The sequence below is a fragment of the Falco naumanni genome, chromosome 1 (genome assembly GCF_017639655.2).
Source record: "Falco naumanni isolate bFalNau1 chromosome 1, bFalNau1.pat, whole genome shotgun sequence".
Classification (NCBI taxonomy): Eukaryota; Metazoa; Chordata; class Aves; order Falconiformes; family Falconidae; genus Falco; species Falco naumanni.
Window position 1 is genome coordinate 5,380,278 of NC_054054.1, and position 24,913 is coordinate 5,405,190.

At 43.2% G+C, this 24,913-nt stretch overlaps 2 protein-coding genes across 6 annotated transcripts; one reads left to right on the top strand and one right to left on the bottom strand.

The window, feature by feature from the left end:
* Positions 1 to 9,035: 9,035 nt before the first annotated feature.
* Positions 9,036 to 15,275, bottom strand: LOC121095488 (caltractin). Of its 4 annotated transcripts, XM_040610673.1 has the most exons (6): positions 14,729 to 14,745; positions 13,359 to 13,514; positions 12,338 to 12,435; positions 11,326 to 11,454; positions 11,081 to 11,218; positions 9,036 to 10,853 (listed from the first exon to the last, which is right to left on the bottom strand). In XM_040610673.1, the coding sequence occupies exons 4-6, from the start codon at positions 11,446 to 11,448 to the stop codon at positions 10,764 to 10,766; spliced, it is 351 nt and encodes a 116-aa protein (XP_040466607.1). In that variant the 5' UTR covers positions 11,449 to 11,454; positions 12,338 to 12,435; positions 13,359 to 13,514; positions 14,729 to 14,745; the 3' UTR covers positions 9,036 to 10,763. The 4 variants fall into 4 exon arrangements, with proteins under 4 accessions (XP_040466607.1, XP_040466342.1, XP_040466514.1 ...); XM_040610408.1 differs by lacking the exons at positions 12,338 to 12,435; positions 14,729 to 14,745 and adding an exon at positions 15,166 to 15,275; XM_040610580.1 differs by lacking the exon at positions 12,338 to 12,435.
* Positions 15,276 to 15,361: 86 nt separating this feature from the next.
* BBS12 (Bardet-Biedl syndrome 12) lies at positions 15,362 to 21,924 on the top strand. 2 transcript variants are annotated; one of them, XM_040610279.1, is made up of 2 exons: positions 15,362 to 15,775; positions 18,630 to 21,924. In XM_040610279.1, exon 2 carries the CDS (start codon positions 18,646 to 18,648, stop codon positions 20,776 to 20,778), a length of 2,133 nt encoding a protein of 710 aa, XP_040466213.1. In that variant the 5' UTR covers positions 15,362 to 15,775; positions 18,630 to 18,645; the 3' UTR covers positions 20,779 to 21,924. The 2 variants fall into 2 exon arrangements, with proteins under 2 accessions (XP_040466213.1, XP_040466124.1); XM_040610190.1 differs by having other exon boundaries at positions 15,362 to 15,495.
* The last annotated feature ends 2,989 nt before the right edge of the window (positions 21,925 to 24,913 follow it).

The following is a 24,913-nucleotide window of genomic DNA, read 5'->3' on the forward strand; positions in this document are numbered from 1 at the left end:
TGCAGCAGCCCTGGCTGATTGCACCCGCCTCTGCAACTGTCTGCTCGTGGAGAACAGCTGAGTGAGCCAGGGTGGGTGGGAAGTGCGAGGAGAACCTCTGGTGACCTTCAGTGGAGCCCAGCAGGTCTAGGCTGGCACAGCAGCACGGCAAGACTAGTGACTTCAGTAAGCCCCGGCGCTCGAAGGCGCACAGCCTGCGCTCCCGCGGGGAAGACTAAGGGCTTGGTGTGACCTCCCCTCGCCAAAGAGCAGGGAGACAAGGTGAGGTGGGACAGGAGAGGTGGTTTCCTGGTGGCCCTGGCTGATCCCCATGACGGGAGGTAGCACTGGTCATGTACCCGAAGGCACTGGGGTTGGCACACCAGTGGGGCTGTGGGCGGGCATGCGGGGCAACGCTGGCCGCAGGCTCCATGCGCAACAACTTGTGCCCTGGGAGCCAGCAGGCCACCAGCCAGGTCCCGGGAGCTGGCCCTGAGCCTGCGGACACCACCCGCACCACAGTGTCCCCTTTGGTTTTGGTGGCCACGAATCCCAAGGCTGTAGCTGCGTTTCCTACACCTCCTGGGAGCACGTGGGATTTTCCTGGCTGCGGGGCAGGGGACGGCTGCGAAAGGCAGTGAGAAGCTCTGCAGGCTGGGCCAGTGACTCAGCTGCTGGCAATGGGCAGGGGACAGTACAGACGGGCTTCCCCCTCTCCGGCTGTGCAGCAGCCTGAGCCACTGTGCCTTTGCAAACCTTCATCCTTTTGTTTTTCCACCCTGCTCTTTGTATTTTATAAAAAAAAAAAGAAAAAAAAAAGAAATGTGGGTTTCTTTGTAACAGTTGGACATGCATTTATCATTCACCCCACGCTGGATGCATGCGTGTGCGTGCACACACGTACTGTATACCCACACACAGATCTTGCAATCATACCATTGTTGGAGTTTCATGTACTTCTGATGTGCAAAAAGTACAAATGTGAGCATATGTTTAGAAGCTTCACTTGGGAAGAGCAGGGGATTTGCTGTAATATTTTAGTTCCGAACAGGGAATGGATCCGTGCACTGTAGAGTTGTCTCTCTACATTTTGTTGAACACTGTATTTGTTCCTAATATGAAGGAGGAAGCTGAAAAATGGCCACGTAAGGAATATGGTTACCAAACACTAATCTCAACTAGGGTAGTTTTCTGCTAAGAGATAATAATTGTCGTTTTGCCACCTGTTTTACCTGTTATTTACAAAAACACGAGAGGCAAACAAACTAATTTCGCCAGCAGGAGATACCCTAACTGGTTTGGAGAAACGAGCACATGATTTTTATTTTAAAAGTATTTCATTCCTTTCATCACAGTCATTTCTGCAGAAACACAGTCAGAAATTGCTGTGTAGGAGTATGGATTTCTGGTAACAAGGCCACCTACGCAAATCCACCGCAGGAAATAGGAAGCCCGTACCTAAAGCCTTCATTGTCTAGGGCCCAATTCTGCAAAAGTGCTAAGCACCGCTTAGTCCTGCTGAAGACAATGGGAATAGATGATGCTGAGCAGGAGGTGGTCAGGATTGAACCATCCTATATCTTGACTCGGTGAGTCATAGTATTGCATGGCATTTGATAGTCAGGAGAATTCTGACTCTTTGTGCAAAAATCCCCACATAATAAATGATATCCTGTTGAATACATCTATTGCACCTTGCTTTGGTACTAGGAAGCATAAGAATACTGGTTTCTTCCCACCACCCTCCTAAAAACTTTCATTTCTGGGAAAAAGCTTCTTTAATTTTGATATATAAGCATTTTCAAATATATCTTCTTTTGGATTTGTAATATTACTCTTTTTAATACTGTAAGCAATAATAAAATTGTTTTCTGCAGAAGGATCCTAAGCATTTACTTCACCCAGGCAGTTTATCAGGATTCGACAAAGAATATTTATTTATTTTGCAGCACGAACAGATATGATATTCAAACCCCTCGGCCATTTTGTTGAACACTTTATTTGTTCCTGATATGAAGGAAGAAGCTGAAAAATGGCCACGTAAGGAATATGGTTACCAAACACTAATCTCAACTAGGGTAGTTTTCTGCTAAGAGAAAATAATTGTCGTTTTGCCACCTGTTTTACCTGTTATTTACAAAACCATAGGTCTGCTCTAGGTGGCCTGTACCTTCACTGACATGGATTTTTTCATCTAGAAAAAAATCTTCTGTTTTTGCAAAGTGTACCTGTTGTTCCACAAGTAACAGATGAGGCTACTACAACTGAAAAAATATTTGAAAAATAATCTTTGTTCACTTACTGTGCTCATTTGGTGGTTTTAAACAAAGCTGGTTTCTGTTTCCTTGTGTAACTGATTAGCCATCAGGAACTGAGTAATTGAAAAAGAGCTTTACCAATGGTGACAGGGAGAAACGCTTTGAAAATTATGGGCTTTAACATTTTATTTAAACAGGACCACCAGTCCTGCCTACTCAGAGTTGCAGAGAGGGCTCACCAGAAATCTGAAATTGAATTAATAAAAGAAATCCAGATGTTGGGTTTGGTGGATTTGTTTTTAAGATGTAAATGATAGTTCTGTGTGACCCATTTTTTGGACCTCATCAATATGTGAGTCCCATAATAATTTAGTTAACTTGGTAGGAAAAAAACAACAAAAAAACAAACTTTGCTAAATTTATCTATCTCCCTTTCCAAAAGGAGCTATTCTGCAGCAGTCATCTTTGACATCACGTAATTGAATACATTGTATGGACTGATTGAAACAAAGCATTCAAGAGATATGTGGAAACCGTGCATCTGTGGATTTCTTTTTTGACTGATCGTGGCATAAGCTATCTAAAGAGAAAACATCTGAATCGGTCACCTTAGCTTTTGTTTTAACATGGGGAACACAGACCTTTAAAAACTGAAATTGAAATGATCTGGTACCATGTTTTTAGAAGTCGGTATAAATGACGCTTTTTTTTGTAGTGAAATACTTTCTAGTGTTTATAAATCAGATCTGCAATGTTTGCAGTCAGTTTTTCCTTGATATTTAGATCTTTCATGGTACTTCTCGTTTGGATGTCTGAAATAATTTACAGGAAAGTATGTGTCTTTTCTCTATGTTAAGAGTATTGATCAGAGGCAAGTGAAGAAGGAACCATACTAGGAAGGAACTTTAGACAATAAATAGCATGCATGTGTAAATTTTGCTGCTTTTGTTTGTGCTAAACTATTTTTGAGGAGAGTGTGCTTTGAAATATCATTGAAAATGGGCTAGGTTAGCTGTTGCATTTGTTTCCCATGGACAACTTTTTTTTTTTTTTTCTCTTTGTTTAATGTTGGGAGGGTGCTTTTGATAGTGAAACTCATGGCATTTCTAGATGCAGTCAGAAGCTTTCAAAGGAAATAAAAACAACCTGTCTGTTGCAGACCCCGAACCTGGTACAGAGGCTTCCCAGGCCAATTCCCACAGCCCTTGCTGGCCCAGTGGGATTTTCACTCCAGGGAAATAACAGCTAGGCTTTGGCTCCACAACTCTACAGTAGACGGATCCATTCCCTATTTGGGACTAAAATGTTACAACAAAACCCCTGCTCTTCCCGAGTGAAGCTTCTAAACGTATGCTCCCATTTGTACTTTTTTGGACGTCAGAAGTACATGAAACTCCAATAATAAGATTGCAAGATCTGTGTGTGGGTATGCAGTACGTGTGTGCACACACATGCATGCATCCAGCGTGGGGTGAATGATAAATGCATCTCAAACTGTTACAGCTGTGCCCAGAACACAGCACGTCTGCGGCCCAGGTTTGACAGCTTCGCTTAGTTCTCAATCCCTACGTCAAATCTAATTCGGACAAGCAAAAAAAATTGACTCGAGCAATTTCAAGTTTGAAATTGTTCTGAGCAGTAGTCAGAACACCAAAGAGGTCAAGAACTATAGTTTTGGGTCCCCAGCTCCACTCCAGTGAACCCCTGAAATCAGCAAGGGCTGAGGCTCCCGAAGGTAGGGACCGTGTGGGTACCACTTGGGATGCACTGCTCACACGTGCTACGCTGCACTGCATGGGAGTGGGTTTGTCATGGGCCAGCTCTGCTGGGCTCCCAGCTCAGCAGAGAGATTTGGATCATCACTTTAAGCCTCTTTGTCTGTACTGCTTAAGGAATTTGGGCACATATAAATGAGGTTTTGAAATATTGAACTTTGTAGGTCCTCTGTCTTGCTCCACCCTAACTCCATGTCTCTTCCTCACCGGCCCACGGTATTTTTCCAGCAGTAGATGACAGCTGTCAAGCTCTTGATATTCTCAGTTGCCTTTAAGCAAAGGCAGGTGCCCACCTGTCGTACTTTTGATCTCTGCCCTGGCAGTTGCCTGAAAACGTATTTATTGATCACACTCCACCGCGCAAGGCCACTGGAATAAGACACATCCCGATGCAGACAGTATCCTAAAGGTCAACACACTCACCTTGTGGCCAAGAGTCTAATTCTCATATCCTTGTTCCTCTTGACTAGAAGCAAAGCCACAATTCCAGCTTTCCCACATCCCGAAGGAGGGCCACAAGCATCCTGCAGCGGGTCTGGCTTTATGTGTCTGCTTGAAGTGGTTCCATTTGATAGCAATATTCCCAAAGAGAAATAAACTCTACAGAGCAGTGGTCAGAGCGCTCAGGGGGACTGTGTGAAAAGCAAGTTCAGTTCTCTGCTCCCCCGAGAGCCTGTCTGTAATAATTGATACAGAGTGGGAGTTTCAGAAAGTGTGGTTTGGAGGTTTAGCTTTGAACAACCAACTAATAATTATAGCATTTGCACTTGAGTTGTATAAGAAGCCTTGTGTTCCTTTTTCAGAAAAAGGTTATTGTGTCCAACCGCATATTTCAAGCCCCAGCTGGATGGTGTTTGTTAGCCTACTTTCAATCGTCATTAAAAGCCACAGAGGAGGGAAATAAGCATCACTCATCTTACACATTAGTAACTGGATGCCCTCTAGCGAGACTGCAATGCTCTCAGACCAGCTCTTTATTCCCTTATATGAGGGAAAGACTTTTACATCTTTCCTTAATGCAAAAATTTATGAGTGCATCCTGTAGTTAAGCGGAGTGTGCAATGCCCACTGAAAGCAGAATTTCATGCCTGCTCAGCAGAGGCTTGCACAGAAACTTCGGGCTGTAGCGAAGGGGCAGTCCTGGCCTTCTTGTTCACAGAATGGTTCAGAGGGGGTCTGCGTGCTCACCCTGGGCATCGGCACACAGTCCTGTTGGTTGGGGTGACTGTCCGCTCACAGCTACGCTTATATCGGTATATATGACAAAAAGGAAGCCATCTCTGCAAATTATCCTCACAGAGTTTTGTCCTGGATTCAGCCGGGATGGAGTTAATTTTCTTCTCAGTAACTGGTGCAGTGCTGTGGTTTGGATTTGGTGTGAGAACAAGGCTGATAACACACTGATGTTTTTAGTTGTTGCTGGGCGATGTTTATACCAAGTCAAGGACTTTTCGGTTTCTCAGGCCCTGCCAGCAAGAGGGCTGGGGGGGGGGCACAAGAGACTGGGAGGGGACACAGCTGGTACATCTGACCTGAGCTGGCCAAAGGGATGTTCCATACCACAGAAGGTGATGCTGAGTGTATAAACGAGGGGGCTGTTGGCTGGGGACAGCTGGTTGCTGCTGGGGGGCTGGCTGGGCATCGGTCAGTGGGTGATGAGCAACTGTCTTGTGCACCGCTTGGCTTCTTTTCTCCCTTCCCTTTGGATTTTATTCCTCTCCCCTTCTCCCTCCCAAATTATAATTGTTGTTTATTATTGTTGTTGTTGTTATTGTTATTATTTTATTTCAGTTATTGAATTGTTCTTATCTGAACCCATTAGTGTTCCCCAGTTCTCCTCCCCATCCCTCTGGGGATCGGGGGAGTGAGCGAGCGGCTGTGTGGTACTTGGTTGCCAGCTAGCGTTAAAGCATTGCAGGTTTATTTCCTCAAGCATTAGGGATCATCCCAGCCCACGGACCAAGCAGTTTGTTTGCTCCCCTGCACCAGGAGGCACGTGGGTTGCTCCTGCCCGGTCACTCGTGTTGAAGGATGTCTGAAGAACACCCCTAACTATCTGATTGTTTGCTCTCCCTGCCTGATTTTTGTAAAACGTGTCAGACTGCTGCAGCTAGTTTCTGTTAGCATGTGTAACTAGGTTTTCAAACAAAGCTTCTGTTGTCAAGCATCTCAGAACCAGCGTTTTTCTCATCTTCGTTTGTTATTATCTGTGTAAGGAAACAAAAGTCATTTTGAAACAAATATAGCAGGGAGAACAGGTTCTGAGTGAGCAGGAGGGCCACTGGCAACAGTACTTGGCTCAGTCTCAACGGTTCCAATTTGGCATTAACACTGACGTTTTGGGAAAATGGATGTCTGCAAACGTGCTACTTAAAAGGCAATACATCGTACCGATATGCTTGCAAAGATTGCCAAAAGTACCAGCCAGCGCATGGAATCGATTTAAGTAGTATGGTACTGTAGAGTTTTTGTTGGAGTCATAGAAAGATTTAACCCGTGTCAGAAAAATGTGTGCTGCCAGCATTTCCATGTGTCAAATGTGGCAACAGCGATTTCTAGCCCAGAGCAGGTTCCACTGCCTGAGTTTTGCTCAACATCCATTTACGCTATCCCGGCATATTTAAAAGCAGATGTAGTGTGACAATATTTGATTTATATGAACTCACTGAGGTTTCCAGGGAATTAATACTTAACATTTCAAACATGTGGTGTGACTTCACCAGGCAGTTTGCAGGACATGGCAGTTATTCTTCAAGACTGTAAATGGCCAAATTGAATATTTTAATATTAAATGCCACATGCATTTATTGAAATATTTGGGCTCTGTTAGTAAGACTCTTGGCACATGAAAGTACACAAAGGGTTTCTTTTGTTGCTTTCCCCACATCCTCTTTTAAATACCAAGATTAGGCTTACCTGAGAAGAAGCCATTATTTTTCTGCAGTGTCAGAAGTTGACTCTGTGCTTATTGCTCTGAAACAAACTCACACCTAGTGAAGAGAGAGCATAGCACTAGTTGCCAGTTAACTGCATGAGCACCTCAAGCAACCTCTGCTAGTCTTTTGCAATCACACGTGCCTGGGCAGCCTGCAGCTTTACGTGCATCTGGCACGGGTCTAACTGCACAGAAGTGCTGCCTTTATCCACTTTTCACTGTGGTGTGATAAGAAAGCACAACTGTCCAGTGCCTCAAGTCACCAGCTCAGATTACTGGCAACATCTTTGCACACTAGAGAGTAACATTTTGTTTTGGTTTCTTCTCTAAAGCCAACAGAAGATTTGCTGTACTGTGGTACCAAGAAATGGTAAGGAACTTAAAAGTTGCACAGGGGAGATAACAGAAAAGGTGAGTTAAAAATTGCCATGCAATTGGCGTATTTCAGATTACAACTTGTAATTTTTTTCTCTTGAACTATTTCGTATTTTATTCAAAGCCCAGTACATCTTCATTTACAAACATTTTTCATTGGAAGTCATTTGCAATACTATCTCCCAAGAAGCTATCACCCTTAACAATGATTTGACATTTAGGTGCTTGCCAAATACACACTGCAGTTCCACTTTCCTTTTTGTACAGTATCTGGCTGGCACAAACACTCAAACTGAAAACCAGGCTTCGCTGATGATGCAGAAGGAAGGATCTCAGCTGGATGCACATGTTGCAGCATCTGAATTGCAGCCACCTGAGAGGAATTTGCAAATGCCAGGTAAGAACCCAGCCTCTCTGTCAGCATGAAGGGGAAAAGGGATGCCCAAGATGAGGCTCACAGCCACCTGCCTTCCCCTCCCCCCAGAGCTGCTCAGGTCGGTCTGTAGGGAACATTCAGCACAGTTGTGGCAGACGCCTCCCCCTCTGCACCAAGTGCCCGCCAGTGCGCACTCACACTGATGACCACTTGGACTCAGGTGCCTTGAGGGATGGGTCCTTTCATGCAAGGCAACCTGAATCACCGCATGGCCTCCTTTTTGGTGCTTTAGGAATCCAAGTCTCCTGGAAGAGAGTGAGCCCTTCCCAGCTCTTATTTTTGAGAACAGAGTGAATGGGAGGAGGAGGAGAGGAGTGCAAGTGTCTCCTCCAGTGAAACCTCCCCATTCAGGGCAAGCTACTTGAGTAGGCACTAGAACAGAGTCCGTGAAAAAGTCTGCTGGGTACCTTCCCAGTTCATTGATCTGAGTCACTTTCTGCAGCGCAACAAAAGGATGAAATTCCAGAATGGGCAGTTCAGCACCTGTTCCTCACACAAGGCTAACTCTGAGTTCTGCCATTGGCTTCAGTCAGGCTCCTTTTCCTCCACCACGTATAGAAATGTAAAAGATAAAAATCTAGAAGGGACAGGAAGGATTCACAAGGGCACTGAAAATAATTCACAGAACCACAGTATACTGTGCTTTAAGTTGTCACAGTTGTGCGATACTGCTGCATTAAGTTGTCATACTCAGTGCACGTGGCTGAGGAGGGGGCAAGATACCCCTCGCTATCACGTGAACTAAAGCAGCATGAGACACTTGTTCTATTACATTAACAGTTGCAAATTTTGTGCTGATTCAGCCCATGCTCAACATTCCAGACTTAAGAGATTAATGGGCAAACCAGAAGTAACATTTCATCATTGAGTATACAGGATAGGTATGATGGTGTGGTTTTTTCCTACCTTCAGAAGTCAGGTAATGGTATTGGAACAGGAAGAGAGAAGTGACGTGCATCATAGGTAAACAGCAGTCATCAGTCTGTGGTGGCATTTAAAAAAGTACTGTCACTCTAATAGGCTCTGGGATTCCCCATAATCAACTAGAACTTCAAATTTCCCTTTCTGAATATAAGTGGTTAGTCCTAGAAACTTTTAATCAGCATAGTGGAAAAGGAATTATACGATAGACTCCTGCACCTAAGAATTTCTCTCTTTAGAAAGAAAAGATAAATGAAAGTGAAAATATACTTGGTGAACCATTTAACACTTAAAAATTATCTTTGAAAAGTTAGTTTTCACAGTAAGCACACCAAGTTACAAAGCACCCAAAATCCTTAACTTGCAAAACAGTTTTATTTCACACTTATACAAATTTAATAGACATTTTAAAATGCTTACAGCACTATAGGCTACATCTACTGCCACTGAGTATGGTAATAGAGGACTTCACAGGTCTCTCAAGTTTTCCAGGGTCCTACACGATCCCTGTTCTCCCACAGGTTTAAGCCTCCCTCTGTACATGTCAGGGTCTGTTTAGAGTTGTTCAAAGTACAAAACTCAGAGGACTGGGGCAGAATGTGCCAGGTCTGCACCTGCATGCAGAGAATGTAAATGAGCACTTCTCCTTTCTGCTCCTGAAACTAATTCTCCCCCTGCTGGGAGGAGAGCTAATGAAGAGCTAATTAAGGAGCTGGCTATTCCTTTCTTCTACAAAGCTCGTTAGTTCCGCCAAGCAGCAGAAGCTGTCTGAAGAAAGGAGGGACCTGAATGGATACTGGTGAAATACCATTCTCTCCTTCCTCTTCCCTCTGAACCCTTCTGGCCTTTTGCTACCTACTTGCCCCTTCACTGTGAGCAGTAACAAATGCACCTTCAGGCACCTTATTAGAAAGAGAGTGGTTTAGGGTTATACCATTTGCCTGCAGTTTTGAAGCTGATTGTCTGCTTGGGACCCAAGGACAAACTCTCCTGCAGAACCACGTAATCAGATGTCACATTCTGTGCCACTGCTCAGTCACCATAACACAGAAGGAAGTGCGGCTCTCCAGGAAGTCCTAGATTGACAGTATATGCAGGAAATTAAGAAAATTAAGGTACTCCTAAAAAAAAAACCCACCACAAACCTGTGATGTCTGAAACTACCTTTGACTGCATGGATCTCAATATATTCAGTGTTCCACAGGTGTCCGAAGCGACACTTCTGATGTGAGTCCTCCTTGCAACTTAACTGTAAACACCCAAAGACATAATTTACTGTCATGCACCACAGGACTGAACTTAGGTAGCCAAAATCCTTGCATAACAGCAGCTCTGTAATGTCTTGGGAGTAAGAACAATGGCACCAGATGTTTAATGGTCATACAGTAATCTCTGATAATCCACACAGGACAGGTCATCTTCAAGTAAACTAGGTTTCAGATCATCAGATAAAGGGAATGTCTACTGATGTCACACAGCTCCAAATGAAGAACCAAATCTGGTTATCTATATTTGCTTCCCATTAGGTCCAAAAACAAGTTGCCATGGGAACACAGCGTTTCATACAGAAATAAAGACACATACGCAATTGGGTTTAGAGTCTTTCATGGAAATAAACAAAAGACAAATACCAAAAGATAACCTAAAAGTCTTAAAAGGAATAAAAATACTGTGCTTGTACCTTCGTTCTGTAGCCCTGGGAAAGTCAAAAGCAGCCTCTCCCAGCAGCAGTGGGAATCTTTAAACCTCAGGTGAAATGTCTTCTAGTTAAATAGTTGAATAGTTAAATAGCTGAAATACAGTGTTCTTTATCCAAAATGGCAATCAATTAAATTGTCGAGGAGAAGGGACCCTGCCTTGTAAGGGCAGTTCATCCTTCCTTTTCACTTCTGCAATATCTCATTTTAACAGTTCTGGGTAGTGAAGCCCCCCTTCGACAATTAACATTGCTGAAAAAAGAAGAATTAACCAAAAATCTATCCTTTCAGACTTTATATAGCAGAAAATATGCAGGAGACACAAGCCCAGTTTTTAAGTCTTCTCTGGTTATCTTTTGGAGCAGCTGTACAGCAAAGCAACAAATATTAATATAAGCTAGTTTTCTTCATGATTCTCAAAAATTCTTGCTCACTCACTTCTCCATCTCCATCTCGATCAGCTTCATCAATCATTTCCTATAAAACACATTTTACATTTGATCAGGCATGGGGCTCTCAACACAAGATCTTCCACTCATGAAACAACAACAAATCAGAAGCTCTTCATGTGAAAACATAACCATGTATTTGATTGCCCTTCATATTTCTGACCTCTCAGCCCTTTTTGCATAAGCGTAAACTTCTACCCAATCCTTAGCATTGGTCTGTGCCTGTTAGAAAAGCTCTGGCAAATCAGAATTTACCTGAAGTTCTTCATCTGTTAAATTTTCTCCCAGCTCCTTGGCAACCCTTTTCAAGTTTTTGAATGAAATTTTTCCTGTTCCATCATCATCAAATAATCTGAAAGCTTTCAAGATTTCTTCTTTTGAATCCTTTTCACTCTAAAACAAGAGTAAAATGTACGCTAATTAGAAAACACCTGCCACAGAGATACTCCTTTTCAGTATTTTTTTATAATGTCACAAGAATTTCTGCTAAGGATTCTTACCATTTTTTGCGTCATCATTGCCAAAAAGTCTTCAAAGTCAATGGTGCCACTTCCTTCTTTGTCAATATCTGCTATCATTTTCTTAATTTCTTCCTTCTTTGGCTCAAAGCCTAAAGCACGCATCGCAACCTGCTCCAAAAAACAATTCTGTTAGGAGGCCACCAGAACTGTTGTCTAAGTAGCTGCACTAAAGCTTGGTTAATTTCCTTGTCCAAAACCGTAATAATAACTTACTGCAATGAAAATATCTTGGTAATCTCTTACCAGCTTGTTTTGTTTTCCCGAACAGTAACGGTGTAGCCTTCATATTCTTGACCCAGATATTTTTTCTCATTAGATCCATGTGGAACATGGATATATTTCTAAAACTACGAGGAACATTTTGTGTCTGAATTAGGTAAAGGTTCCAATCTACATAGTTCCTAAAGTGACTGGATTATCAAAATGGTACTTTAAGGGAGGTTGAAGTCCAGGGATGTGATTCTCACTCCACTTGAAATTAAGGGCAGAATGCCCCTTAATTTTGATGGATGCAGAATTACATGCAGTTAACTTACACAATCCAGCTCTTGGTACTTCTGGCTAGGTGGTGGGGAGGGGGGAGCAAGAAGGGGTGGGAACTGACAAACAAAGAAAAAAAAAAGCTGTGCTAGCTGAGGAAGAGAAAAGCAAACCTTCCGAGCCTTACTCAGAGCAAGCAAACTACTACTGTAAAAACAGTTGTGTAGATTGTGGTACAAATGCCTAATATTAACATGGTTTAAAACCAGGCTCTGGCATTTCACCAGCCTAGAACAATGATTTTGCTACTTGGGTGTTTATTAGTAATTTCACAGTCCTGGTGTGCCAGAAGATTACAGCATATTTCATTCAGAGACTGAAGTTTCAAGAACATGTAACTAGAGGAAGATTTTAACTGTGAACATTCTTTCTTCCTATATGCTTGAGTGGAATCAATACTAGGCAGAAATTTTCTCACTAAATGCTTTTCTACTGGAAAGTGCCAACTCACCAGAAACTTATCATTTAACTGAAGTGTGTTTTCTGACCAGTTTCTTGCAATGGGACAACTGAAAACGTTCCGTTTTGTCTTTCAGAGGGGAACACTTTCTGTTGTAAAATATCCATTATTTTGATTAATTTTGAAAAAGAAAAACATAGTGTTAAATGGTTGGTGTGAAAACATTTCAGTCCATTTTAAGTACTATATTTCAACACATATCATCTGTATTCAGAGAACACGCTCTCCTTAACCAAGCAAAGTACTTCCAAATAAATCCTGAGATAAGCCATAGGCTTAGGTAACTCATGCTTCTAGGTTACATATGCAGAAATTGAGGCAGAGTGTGTGTATGTGAAAAATCAAGGTCATGGAGATAATTAAGATAAAAGGTTCATGCTTAAATAAAGATCAGACATGTAAAAACATAGGCAGAGAACCAAGAATAATCTTCCCCCTTGTACTACTGTGTGTACACATGTGCATGCACACACATGCACAACCTGAACTGCTACTGAAATGCAACTCAGATCTCTGTGTTCTTTTTTTAAATTAAAAACCAGGTAAATTTTTGATCACATACAGGAAAATATGGTTCTGTCTTTCCTGAATGCATGCAAAACCTGTGTGTTTATTTCTGAGATGAAGGAAAAATTTGATACAATGACATTCACCACAGAACAAAAGTGCACTTCCTAGAAACAATTACCTTGGCCAGTCATGAAAACTGAAATGTGTACTGTGTGTACCTAAACAGAGGAACTGTTTAGTTCCTCTAACGCTCAGCCATTCCAAGCTATCTGACCTACTGTCCATGTATTAGAGAAGCCTGTCTGCTCTGAAGTATTACATACACGGCTTTCTCAGATTAACCATGCAGGACACCTCAGATTCAGTTATGACAGCAAGCCATTACTCTTGTTTGTACTCCAAAACAGTTTTAGAATAGTTACGTCTGGACAAACAGAAAGAGCAGCTACGGTTTTGAGATCAAAGATACTTCCATTCAAGAAAAAAAAAAAAGTTTGAAAACCTTCAGTTCTTTTATGTCAATTCTTCCAGATCCATCAGTATCAAACAAATCAAAAGCTTCTCTGATCTCTTGCTTTTGCTCTTCTGTAAGTTCAGGTTTCAAGCCACTTTTCTTCCGTTGGGCTGTACTTAAGCCAGGTTTTCTATAGTTGGATGCCTTCAGGAAGTGAAGGAAAGAAAACGTAAGAAATAGCCCACTCTGGGGAGAATTCAACACACAACTAAAGTATAAGTAACAACAGTAAAGTTGTAGCAGAAGTATGAGACATTCTTTTGCTGCAAGTGGTAGACACTGGGTCTCTGTGCTCATTTTCTTAAGTTATTCTGGAAAGAAAACAAGCTGAAGACTTTGTTACTGGAGAATACACATTTGGGCTTAATATTTTCTGTTTTAACAAAAAGATCATCAATTAAAGCAGTGAGACCAGTAACACAGGCGGGCAGTCTCAAAATGAACACTCCACTGAGGTGACTGTGACCCTCCACACCTCTTGTTGGTTGCTTTGATGTGTCAGGAGTGACTTCACCTGGAAAACACGAGTAAATCATCCTCACTGCTAAAAAGGATGACTGTATAGAGTCTTGACTGTAAACGGGACTCAAATTCAGCTACTCCTGGAAGTCAGCAGTGAAATGGGATGTCTGAGAGCACCTGCTCTGTTGGCACAGAGTTTAATGGGAGCTGTGTAGCCACCTGCCTGGCCACCAACTAGCTGCGGAGCTAGGTAACAACATGCTGTGGTAACAGTGATGTGACCGCAAAATTTGTCCCATATGAACTAATCATGCTGAGCTGGTGCATTATTATCCAGGACAGTTCTGCGACCTTTCCTGCTTCTGGTGTAAGCTAGTGCAGTGCAGAGGGTTTCCTCCCTCTGCCCCACCTATTCAGCAGGAAAGATGCTTTCCTCTAGTACAGGTTTTCTTCTAAACCTGCAGCAGACTGATTTTCAACCTGCAGCCTTGAATGTGTGCAAACACATTCATGGAAGGAAGGGCAGTCCATCCCACCCCCAGCTTTAACTGGTTGGGCTTTTAAAAAGCAAATAAAACTAGTACCAAGAAAGGAACCTGCTTTGTAGGTACTGCCAAGCAATCTCTTCCTCCTGCTGCATTGTTACTGTATTTTGGCTGGGAACTCTCTTTTAAACACCCAATGCGTAACAGAGATTCTGTTTTGTTGGATTGGGAAACAAATTGTCATTTTTTAACACGATTTGTCCCTCCCAGGTTGGATTGCAAACCAACTTGTCGGACTTGTCGGGCACACCTCAGACTTTTCCCTGCTATAAACACAGGCATCACATTTTTCCACCCGCAGCAGGGGACCCAGCGAGGCGGAGGAGGTCAGCAAGCCGTGCTCACACCAACCAGGAATACTGCGGCCGGCGGAGCCCCACGCCCTGAAATCAGGTGACATATTTTGCGATTCTTGGGAGTTTTATCGGGGCCAAGGCGGTTTTCTTTTTTTTTTTTTTTTTTTTTGGGGGGGGGCGGTGGGGGTGGTTGTGGGGGGGGGGTGGGGCGGAGGGGTGTGTCGGGGGGGCGGAGGGGGGTGTGGAGGGGGAGTCTCCTCTCACTTTCCGGTCGGGCTGGCGGCCTCCGCGCTGTTGGACGGTCCCCGCGCCAGCTCCTCACAGCCCTCCGGAGCCCCGCAGCTGCCTGCCCGCCCGGGGCCGCGGATCAGCGGGGGGCTCCGGGGCGAGCCGAGCCGCGGCCGTAAGCGGGAAGGCGCAGGGAGACGTAGCCTGGAAGTTGAGGGAGGCGGCGAGGGGAAGGGGAGCCCGCGGCGAGGGGATGAGGCTCACCATCTGGCCGCAGGGACGCCGCTCCGGGTCGTGATGGGACGGCCCTCCTCACGGCGGCGAGCGCGCCCACCGCCGCACGCAACGAACACGCTGCCCGCCCAATGAGCGAGCCGGACGTACCGGAGAGCCCGCCTCCCCCTCCCGCCCGGACCAATGGCACCCGGCGGGCTCGTGATGTCAGCGGTAGCGCGCGGCCGCTCCGTCCGGCGGGTGTACAAACAAGCGGCGGCGCTGTCCTGGCAACGGGGCGCGGCGGGGCCCGCCGTTGCCGTCCTGCCTCACGTCACCTCAGGCCGGCTGCGGGGAGCGGAGGGAACACCGGCCGAGTCGGTGAGAAACCAGCGCCCGCCTGTTGTGGGGCTGAACAGGGGCTTTGGGCCGGTGCCGCCAGCCGGGAGGAAGCGGCCGGGCCGCCACTAGGCCTGCGCAGGGCGGCCCCGGGGCTGAGCGGCCCTGCCCCCGCCGGGGTGTCCCGGCCTCCCCGCTTTCCCCTTGCAGGCCGCGGGTGACGCGGGGCAGGTGCACCATGAACGTTTAGGTTCGGCTGCACCGATTTAGGAAGCTCTTCCTCTTCCAACACCAGTAATAGTAGCGCTGGCTCTTAGGGCAGGTGAGATGTGACAGTTGTCTGAACACTTGGCAGCTGCGTTGCAAGCAGAGCATCTTCTACGTGTTTCTTGCTCATTGTGCACCGGTGCTGGCACAGCGTGCCTGCATGCATGAGGGACTTTTTTGTTTGTTTTTACAGCATTTCACAGAAACAGATTAATTTGGAACACTGAGCTAAAATTTTGTTGTATTAGTTTAGCCTTCATGGTTGAGGCACTGTAAGACAAAGTAGTAAGTGTTTGGCATACCTTTTGGATCCTAGGGTTCCTCACTTGACACCCCTAAACCCCACGTGTGTAAACGTACACTGAACCTCAGGTCAGATTTTATTTTGCTTGCGGAGGCAGGTGTGAGGCAGGCAGCAGTAGCTCAGCGTGCAGGTTAGCTCAGCAGAAGCCACTGGTGGTTGGTGTCTCAGGCATGGCTGTCCTACCAGCTTGTTCCTTTGTTCTCCAGAATGCCTCCTTCTCTTTGCTGACCTCACTTTCGTTTGGCTCCAAAATTTAATTTCACTTAACCCCTTTACCATTTCCACCTCTCTGGAACAAAAAAGAGGTAAAGAGAACAGGGGGGATGAAATGCTGAATTCTGGGTCTGCTGTATTGGTTCCTACAGCACTGGGATAGTGTGATGTTCTGGGCAAAATAACATGCATAAAACAAAAGGGGGGGGAGCAAGTATCACACAATCCTAAATCACATATGCCAGAGGTTGTGCAAGCAATGAAATAAGAACGTTCTTCCCTGTAAGTGCGTTTTGCAGCCATGCCATGGGTCCATTTGGTTCAGGTTTATGGATCTGCACCAGATCAGGCTGGTGACCAAAATGAACCTATATTTTTAAAGGATGAGTTTAAGCTGAAAGCAAGGGACACGTTTTTCAACTTAAACTTCAGAGAAAATTTTAATAAAACAACTTGTAATTGGCTGCACTGAAGTCTGGTGGAAGTGCATTGGCCTGATAGAAAGTGCTGCGCTAACTAATCGATCTGTCTCAACTAGTCTTGGCTTCACATTCATTGAAATAAAAATGCCACCTTAATAAGCTCATATTACTGAGCTGAACCCTCATTTGGGACTGACTGGGGAGTAAGAAGTCCACTGTACTGGGAAACGGAAACCCCTTTCCCACTAGTCCTTCAGTAGTTGTCTCCGATCCAAACAGCAGGATGGCCTTCTGCCCAGAGCTACATGCCAAGGACCTAGGTAGTGAAAGAGCATTGCTTCACCTTTCAGCATAGCTGCTTTAGCTCTTTCCTAAATTTTGTGGAGAAAACCGCAAATTGGTTAGTCTTTCTATTAAAACAAAAGCAGGCTGATAGCGAACATTACTAGTTGAGAACTGCTTGGATTCAGAAACAGTGATCTCAGAGAAAAAGAAAAAGAAAAAAAAGCACCAAACCAACTAAAGAAAAAAAAAAAACCACCACAAAACCAACCAAATTACTGTCTTAGTAAATCCCTAAGAGAAATTGGATGGAATAATAAAGTTTTGGGGGAGTGGGGGAAATATGTTTCATATTGGATTCCATGATCCAGTGATTATTATTTAATCACCTCAATGTGTGTGTTTCAAAATAACCTGTGATATTAAACTAAGGATTCCAGTTAAGAAAAAACCCCACTTTTTTTTAATTTTATTTTTTAAATTTTTATTAATGGAAGTACTGATATAGATACATTGCACAACTAGACCATTATTACAAGATATTGCCAAGAAAAATTTTCAGAAAAATCTTTAAGAAAAACCTGGATGGAGGTTTTTTGGATGTGCATTCCTGGTGCAATTTTGAAGTCAAAAGTACCTGCTTATCTAAAAGTCCTTTTCAAGAATTGTTGATTACGGATAACCATAGACTAAAATAGACCCTTGGTGAATGATTCTTTCAATACTTCAGGATGTATCTAGTAATTGAAGGGAGATTCTGTTGTCAGTTTGGGCTAGACTAGAACTTCAGATCTGTCAGCATAGAAAGGTTATTTCTGACTGCCTACTCTGCTTTTTAAATTCACACTTTGTCTTCATTTGAGATAATACTTGTGTGGACTTCCAATAAGTGGGACGGTAAAAGAGGTTTTTTGGATTTGGAATAGCTATGCAAAGGGGCCTTTAGGAAGATGAAATAAAAGGTTTGAATCTGAGCGTAAAAGATGTATGGCTAAGGCTTCTTAATTCTTGGTGTATACTTTTTCACTCAAAAAAGAAAAGGAAGCTTTAGTTTAATTCATGTGGTCTGCCCCACAGGACTGTGGTGGGGAAGGGATTTCAAGGGAAAGATTTATTTTTGACATGTTAAAACTGAGTAGTAGATCAAAACTTTGAAGTCTTGGCAGTTTGGTTTGTCAGGTATGAAGAAGTGGCATTCCTTTTCATACTTAAGTACGGATGCATTCTAAATGGAATAAATAGAATTGGACTGAAATAAGTTTGATTATGCTTTTCCAGATTTGAAGGTTAAAGTCATTGGCATAACTATTGGTAACAAGATGGACTTCTACAGAGCACTTCTGTTCTGCACACAATTGTCCATTCTGCTCTACTGAACTTTTGCTCTAAGTAAGGCAAATAACTGAGATTCCAGATAACACGTCAGAAGAGAAATGGTAGCTCTATACAATCTGTACTGCTTCATGTTTAAGAAGCCACTGGAATTAACAGCATCTGTGCCAGCAAGAAAAAAATTCCATGGTATTTTAGCAATGCGTGATTTCAGCAACTATGTGCATCAGTGTCTCATAGTAAGTGCACAGGATGAAGAACCGCTGTGTTCAGTGTTAGATTTAAATTAATTCTTTGGTGATACGTGCTGTGGAGCACTCTGAGGATGGGGGAATAAGTTTGTGTTCTGTTCACAGATGCTGCCTGCTGCCCATGGCTTTCAGGGATGTCAATGCAAGAAGACATATCGGACTTCAGCAACTCTCATCCTTAGCATTAGCTGGAAGAACATTATTGGGGCCAATGAAATCATGCAAATTCATCGTGGATGAAAGTACCAATGAAAGCACATTGATTTGTTCTGCTGTTAGACTGCTTGAAAGTTTGGATTTAACCAGTGCTGCTGGACAGCTGCTTAATGAAACCATTCAGGCACAAAACAAGGAGTTTAAGACTGGGATGAGTACCCTGTTGTTTCTTGCTGGTGCCTGGAGCAATGCCGTAGTGGAGTGCCTTCAGCAGAATGTTCCTGTTTCAGCAATAGTATCTGTGATGTCTGAGGGCTTGAGTTCTTGCTGTGAGAGAGTCCAGTGTCTTCAAATATCAATACGTGATGTAAATGAAGAACTGTGTTCTAGCAATGTTAGGCCAAATGCTTTTAAAAGCAAAACTTGCCAAAGTGGATGCGACAACCTTCTGAATCCTCAGATTCTCCTGTATTTTCAGAAAGATATTTCTGCACCAGAAGAAGTAAATCCTTGTTCCCATCAAGAAGATTGTTGTAATCTTAACAAGCACCTGGTTTCACCTTTGGCCGGCTTTGGTTCGGTAGGTCCTCTTGTCAAACCAGCGGGTGGCAAAAGTATGTCTGTGATTTCTGGAAGTGGTGGTATCGCATCCAGCTGTAACAAACAAAAGTTAACTCATAGCAGATACTTCAGCACTCAAGGAAAAAGTTGGTTTTCAAGTCAGCAGGGTAATTCTCAGGGATGCCTTTCAGGACCTTCAGCAGATCCATGTGAATGTTACGGTTTAGGACACCTGGCAATGGCTTTGAGCCATGGAAATCAAACTAGCTTGAAACTGCTACAAAGCATTGTTGCTTATCAGCGAGAAAGAGCAGAATGCAGTGGCTCTTTGCAGTTTAATACTGCAGAAATTGTGACATGCTGTTTACAGGGCCTCCCTGAAAACTATTCTTGTGTCTCCCCAGGCTTTGTCACATTAGTATCACCAGAACAAGCTGCTGTTATCAAATACTTTGAAGACAAACCTCTTCGGATTCTGCTAATGGATGGAGACCTAACTGAACAATATCGTCACTTAGGCTTTAACAGACCGCATAACGTAAGGACTATATTGGAGCATCCTAGCCTACAGGAAGGCAGAGCAGGAGCCTTGTGGCTAAGCAGTATGTTAGATATTCTGATAAGCTTTGAAGTAAACTTGGTCTTGGTCAAAGGAAATGTATGCGAAAACTTAATGGAAAGATGCATAGCGAACAGTATATTGGTAATCGGTTCTGTGTCTCGGAATGTGTTGTCTGTCTTTGGGGAGGTCACCCGCGCCCAGCCAGTGACATACCTCACCCAGCTGAATGCTGCTTGTGTGGGCAGTGGGGCCCAAGTGGAGCTGTGGAAGGCCTGCGATGGGCGTGCAATGGATCTGGGTGAGCTTGTGCCAGTCAGGATAAAAGTGCGAGGAATTCCCATGCTCACAGCCGTGCTTACCTCTACTGTCACTTCAAAGATGCAGCTTATTGAAGATGCGTTCTGGACTTCAGTGTATCGGCTCCATCACGCTTTAAATGATAAGAAGGTTTTTCTTGGTGGTGGTGCAGTGGAGCTCTTGTGCCTTAGCCACATTCAGATGCTTGCAGAACAACCTTTAAAGACAGCAAATAAAAATGCTGTGAACGAGTTTCATAATTCTTGGCTGGCGGCATCTGTGACAGAGTATAAATCAGTTGTGCTCCAAGCATTAGCAAGCGGCTGGAAGCAGTATCTTTCAGTGGTTATGTGTAACACTGCAAAAGCTGCGTCGGAGTTGGAAGCATGTACCTCAGTTGATCATCACCTCAAAAAAGCAGCTGACTGTGGCTCTCCCTTAGCATATATACTGAAAGAATTTGGAAGAGGTGATCTGCTTAGGGGTGGTTCTGGTCCTTTTGCTGACCACGGAGAGGGTTTAAAGGTTTATGATAATGTTACAGCCAAGATTGAGGCATGGCGGAGAGCTCTAGACTTGGTGCTACTAGTGCTTCAAACAGATGCTGAAATTATCACAGGTCCCAAAAAGAATCAGCTATTGAACTCACATATGTCAAATGAATATATGTTTTTATAGGACTTGCAGGCTTTATAAGTCCATGAGTCAGTGGAAGAAGTCCAGGTGCAACCTACATGTCTTCATCATTTATAAAGCAAACATCTAGATGTGATTATGACGTTAGAATATAACAGTGAAAATCAGAATGTGAGATAGTCACAAGGTAGATAAGACTTATCATTTCTAGAAATGGGAGTTAAATAACAAACAAAAAGTGACTTTTGAGTTTACCTCTAACCCCAGCCGTGCATTTCTAACTACTGTCTGTGTGGACAGATTAATCCAGTCAAACTGACTTCTCCCATCGTATTTAGCAGAGCAGATGTGCAGTTCTTTTTTTTCATTATAATGAGGAGCACTGGGCAGGTGCATACATGTCAAGTCTAGTTGGAGAGAAGTTTGATACCCTGGATATGCTTATGTTCTGAACATGTGCTGTCTATATAAGGTGTTTGTTCTGTAAATTTTTCTTGTTTAATGTCTTTTAATGTCTTCTAAAGAGTAGGGATTTCTTATATAACATTGGCATACTTGTGTTAAATGAAATAATATATATAACAATTTTTAATTTCTTGCTCTTTCTGTACATTGCAAATGTAAAAGTTAAACTTCCAGTAATTTGTGAGTTACATTTTATGCTAAGAGATTGTATTAGTAGATTCTACTTTTGCATATTTATATGGGCCATAGATTTATTTTCAAATATATATCTGTAAGAATTTCTCATTTTGACATAAATGCAGGCTGAATCCTCTCTTTTGGTGTTATAAACTGGATGTATCCCTACACAAAGTTTTCTTGTACATTGTGAGTTGGATTTTTAGATTATTTCCTTTGGGTTCTTTCAGTTATCTTTGCAGAAGGGAAAATATTGTTCTATGCTTCAGCTGTTGGCTAAAAACTGAAAACTAATCTATCACGATGATTGATGCAAGGCATTCTTATGGTGTTTCAGCACTTAAAATTCGAAAGCAGAGCCATGGAGAATTAGCACTTTGTTGCAAGAAAGGCGTGTGTAATTATGGAGAGGTTTTTTCTGAACTTGGCACTGTGTATCACGCTTAAAGTGAATGAAAACAGAATGGAAAAAGAAAGGAAATGGTGATACTAAAGCAGATTCTTGCTCTTAGAACTTTCTCGTTAAAATGCTAATGGCTGGCAGTATTCTGGTTAAGCACTTACTAGTTGGGATGGCTGGTGCTGCTGGCTGCTTGGCTGTGGTGAAAGCTAAGAATTGGGATCATTAGAAGCAGCTTTTGAGTGTTGAAGTGACCAGAAGCCCTAACTTCATTTTTATGAAGACAAGAATCTTATCTAAATGCATTTTATCCCGGAGCTTTCTTCTGTGCTAGTATCAAATTATAAACTCAGATCTCTCATAGAGCTGTTTACCCAAGTGGTTCACAGTAGGTGTATGATCAATATATTCAGCATACAAGGAAAAGAAAGACACAGATGATGAAATTCATCCCCAAATATGATTTAGATACATATACGTATGTGTGTGTTAAAGTGGTGTTATACAGTATATTTTCAAAGGTTTCATTTTCAAAGTTCTCATTGCTGAATTGCATATTTTTATGTTTGTATTCTACTTGCATGTAACTGGAGGACTCTTAAGGAGGTTAAAGGAATAGCAGTTGCCTTTTAGAAATAGGAGAGAAAAACTTTTTTGTGTGTAGACAGCTATGCTTATAGTATTTGGGCATCTCTGACCTGAAACTGTTAATATTTTGGTTCTCTAACAAACTCCAGAATTCAGTGGATTTTGGCAGTCTCATCAATACTGTAGGTGTTTATAATTTTAATTTGAAACAGTAGTTCCTAGCAGCATAGGGATCTAGTTATGGTAAAGTTTTGATCATCCTGCAATTAGATTTTCATTGTTAATCAGTTGGCAATTGATGTTTAACTGCTTGGCCACACTCTTGGTGTACCAAGACATGAGAGTTAAAAAGGTTGGTAGATCAAAAGCGGTAAAATGAGCTAGCGGCTGTTAGGTGAGAAAGAAATGGAAACACGGCATATAAATAAATATAAACAAAGTCTGCTGCTCTGCAAGTGGTTTCAGCTCATGTTTGGCTTTATACTGTTTTTCTTGAACCTCCAGTACTGAGCATTGCATAACCCCTGTTCCCAAGAAAAGATCCAGTTGCACTTTATTTGAATAATAGAGTTAAGTGGATTATGGAAAAACTGCATACATGAATTGCATTGAGGTGGTCCAAACATCTATTTATAGGGCTTTTAGACACTGAGAGCTGACACACCAAATGTTGAGAAAATCCAAAATGATGTAATTTTTCCAATCAGGCTTTTAAAAAGCACATAATGATATATTTAAATATTGTGATGCGGAGGTTTTCTGAAAAGCTGTCAGACCTTGTATCTTGATTATTTAACACTTGCTTTTATACAGGCCAACAAAATGGAAAGTTTTCTAAACTAGCTAGATGTTGTATCCTGGATTACTTAAAATTATTTGCATTGATATGCATAGAAGATTAACATGCATGCTACCTTCAAGGCACACTTCTGCAGTGTGAAATTCAATGTATTTGTGTGGCTTCCTCAGCTTCAAATCTCTTAAATCTCTTTGCAACATAGAGTGGAGGTCCTGTGCATGTCTACCGTGGCTCTCAGCGCAGGGAATGATTGCAACAGCCATGGGCGATTCCAGCTTCTCCCAGGCAGCGACTCCTCCTAGGGTATACAAAGGCTGTTTGTGCAGAGTATGATGTGATGGAAGAGCTAAGCTTTTACATTTGACGTGCCTGGCAAATTGGAAAATGGCAGAGAATTTAGGGAAGGGATTGTCCCAAGGGGTAGGTAGCATCTCACTCCCTGCTGAAACCCTGTGCTAGCCAGGTGCCTCGTTTCTCCCTGGTATCCCAACATCATCCTTCCCAGCTCCCTCCTCCTGTTTAGGGCTGATGCTATTTTATTTAATATTTATAAGGCCAAATTTGTAGGCCTCTGGTCCATCACTGAAATGTAGTAGAGTTCTTAATTATAACAAGACTCTCATCCCAAACTGGATTAGCGCAGAGAGCACAGCCTTCTTGAAAATTCTGGCCCACAAGTATTAGAATTAGGAATGTGCTACAGAGCACTAGCTGGCAAGAAACCGGTGAGGTGTGTTTTAGTTGCACTGTTGAAGTTGCTTTCCTAGCTGTATACCTCTAGAGCTTACAGTGCAGGAACTACATCGGGGTTACTGGAAGGGGGTTTGTTGTTTGTTGCAAAGCCCAGTTCTCTGTACTTAGGGTAGATGCTGTCTGGTTCCCCAGACGCTGGGAAGTCTGTCGGCTTTTCTTGTATTTCTTTTCAGTATTTGAGGAAAAACTTCTTTGTCCCTGTGCAAAGATGTTAACTTGAATCCCAAAGGCAGAAGGAAGTCTCAGTTGTAGGGTTTTCCTCAAGGCTTATGTCTACTGCAAAGTGACCTATTAGGTTCATCAGAGGATTAATTAGTTTATTTGCCTTGCTACAGCACAATGGGTAAAGAAAGAGTAAAGGAAGGAGGGATGGGGCTGTGTCTCAGATGGGTTCTGTTATGGCTCACTCTCTTCCCTTTGGATCTTCTCTCTAAATTCTCATGTGGAAAAACTGAAGTAAGAATAAATTAACTGTGTGCATGTATTTAGAGAGAGGGATTGTGTGTGACTGGTGCTCGCAGCAGGCCAGACGTGCTCCGGGGGCACGCAGCAGCCTGGCAGGTGTCTGCTTGCTGCACCAGCTATCCCAACAGTGAGCTCTGCCACCCTGGCTGCCCGCTCCTTTGCTAGCTGTACGCTGGCCGCCCTGCCCTTTACCCACCCAAGTGGGGAGCTGGGTGTTTTCCAGCACAGGCAAAACTGAACCTCTCTGAGCCAGACAGCCTGGGGTCACCGATAGCTGGTTTTGTTTTTTATGGAGCCAGGATGGTTTGGAATGGCTTGGTGGGCAGATAGGGAAGCAGACTATTTGGGATGCTCTTCTGGGCTGCACTACCTCCACTTCAGTTATCCTGGGAAAGATTCAAGTATGGGGAGCAGAGTGGAATTTTTTTTAGAGGATTCAACATTTCAAAAATCTGCCAGCTGTCGTGTGCTCCTCACTCAGGAGGAACAGCATGGTTTGCTCTTTAGCTTAGAAACATCACTTGTCCAGC

Bases quoted from the DNA above. Each gene is read 5' to 3' on its own strand.
- BBS12 (XM_040610279.1), top strand. From the start codon at position 18,646: ATGGCTTTCAGGGATGTCAATGCAAGAAGACATATCGGACTTCAGCAA.
- LOC121095488 (XM_040610408.1), bottom strand. The intron at 11,219-11,325 runs GTAAGAATCCTT...CTCTTGTTTTAG, and splicing joins CAATGATGACGCAAAAAATG to AGTGAAAAGGATTCAAAAGA. The intron at 10,854-11,080 runs GTAAATTCTGAT...TGTGTTTTATAG, and splicing joins TAACAGATGAAGAACTTCAG to GAAATGATTGATGAAGCTGA.